General features: G+C 44.0%; 1 protein-coding gene across 1 annotated transcript in view; it reads left to right on the top strand.

The window, feature by feature from the left end:
* The window catches only part of TMC5 (transmembrane channel-like 5), a 120,860-nt gene that overhangs the window by 68,479 nt on the left and 50,325 nt on the right, over positions 1-2,056 (top strand). The window contains exons 7-8 of the mRNA XM_011976099.1: positions 447-534; positions 938-1,186. Coding sequence (XP_011831489.1) covers positions 447-534; positions 938-1,186 — 337 coding nt within the window. The remainder of the gene's footprint in view (positions 1-446; positions 535-937; positions 1,187-2,056) is intronic.

The raw sequence follows: 2,056 nt of genomic DNA, 5'->3' as shown, positions 1-2,056 counted from the left end.
TGCTGTGAGCTGAAATTGTACCACTGCACTCCAGCCCGGGTGACAGAGTGAGACTCCGTCTCAAAAAAAAAAAAAAAAAAAAAAAAGAAAGAAAGAAAGAAATGAGGTCTCGTTCAGTTGCCCAGGCTGGACTGCAATGGTGTGATCATAGCTCACTGCAGTCTCAAACTTTGGGACCCAAGTAATCCTCCCACCACAGCCTCTGGAGTAGCTGGGACTATACAGGCAGGCACCACCACCACATCCAGCTATTTTTTGTTAATTTTTTTTTAATAGAGACAAGGTCCCACTGTTTTGCTCAGGCTGGTCTTGAACTCCTGGCCTCAGTGATCCTCTTGCCTCAGCCTTCCGAAGTGTTGGGATTACAGGCATGAGCCACCATGTAACTATTTTTTGAATGAGTTACAACATTTGTATCTCTCATATTCTCTTGCTGTTCCCTACAGGAAAATAGTTGACAAAGAAAAAAGCAAACAGACCCATCGTATCCTTCAGCTCAATTGCTGTGTTCAGTGTCTGAACTCCATTTCACGGGTAAGTCAGTAAAACAGGCACAGCAAGACGGTGAAAACAGGGAGGGAGGAGAGTGAGGATGAAGGGGACTCGGGGGAAGACAACCAAAAATCAGAGCGATTTCATTGCCCAGAGCCATTGGTTAGCACAGGTGTGGGAAAACGAGGTAGGTGTGGGGAAGAACTAAGAGGTTGCTGAGTTCATTGGCCAACTTGGCCATTGGGAGTGGTGTCTTCAACAGCAAACCTGGGAAGGTCATAATACCCCCACCTTAGAGGTGACATAATGTTTGTAAACATGCCTAGCACGGTGCCTGCGCTTAACAATACTCCAGACATGGTGGCCTTTTTTGTTATTATGGTACCTGCTCAGTCAATATTTGTTGAGTCAACAGCAAGCCACCTGCTTTGAATCCTGACTCCAGGCTTATCGGAGATCCAAGAACAGCCTGTCGGAAATTCTCAATTCCATCAGCCTGTGGCAGAAGACGCTGAAGATCATTGGAGGCAAGTTTGGAACCAGCGTCCTCTCCTATTTCAACTTTCTGAGATGGCTTTTGAAGTTCAACATTTTCTCATTCATCGTGAACTTCAGTTTCATCATCATCCCTCAGTTTACCGTAGCGGAAAAGAACACCCTCCAGTTCACCGGGCTGGAGCTTTTCACTGGGGTGGTAAGTTCTCCGTTTCCCCTACCCCAAGTGCACCAATTGCCTTGGAAACCCAGGGACATGGCTTGCCGGTCACACACTCACACATCTCATTTTGTCTGGGGGTTAACTGATGGGGAAAGTGGATGTTTAAATGTTTTCCTGGCTGAGTGTGGTGACTGATGCCTGTAATCCCAGCAAGTTTGGAGGCCAAAGCAGGTGAATCACTTGAGCTCAGGAGTTGGAGACCAGCCTGGGCAACATGGCAAAACCCTGTCTCTACAAAAATACAAAAATTAGCAGGGCATGGTGGCGCACACCTGTAATTCTGGCTACTCGGGAGGCTAAGGTGAGAGGATTGCTTGAGCCCAGGAGGCGAAGATTGCAGTGAAGCAAGATTCCCCCACTGCACTCCAGCCTGGGCAACAGAGCAAGGCCTTGTCTTAATCATCAATCAATTAATCAATAAAGTGTTTTCCTGCAAAGTAATATACACACATCATAGTGGAATTTCTGTCTCCAGAGGCAACCATCTTGAACAGTTTGTTTTTATCCACACACTTTTTTGGCAAACATATGGACACTTCTGTGCATGTACAGAGGCATCCTTTTCTTTTCTTGCAAAAGATGATTTATTCATTGCATATTATCTACAACTTGCTTTTTTTTTACTTAGCAATATGTGGTGGACATCTTCTTGTGTTGGTGTTTATAGATCTATGTTTTCTTTCTTTTTATTTTTATTTCTACAAAATACAGTGTTCCTTTTGAAAAATTCCTACTATGGAAGAAAACTAGGAGAAAGTTCATTTTATATTTTTCCTTTGTCCAACTCCCCATTTTGAGATATATCTTTGTAGACTGTTTTTTTCTTCCTGTACAAACATTGATAGA

Source organism: Mandrillus leucophaeus, unplaced genomic scaffold (genome assembly GCF_000951045.1).
Source record: "Mandrillus leucophaeus isolate KB7577 unplaced genomic scaffold, Mleu.le_1.0 Scaffold162, whole genome shotgun sequence".
Classification (NCBI taxonomy): domain Eukaryota; kingdom Metazoa; phylum Chordata; class Mammalia; order Primates; family Cercopithecidae; genus Mandrillus; species Mandrillus leucophaeus.
This window is presented reverse-complemented; position numbering and strand designations above follow the sequence as displayed.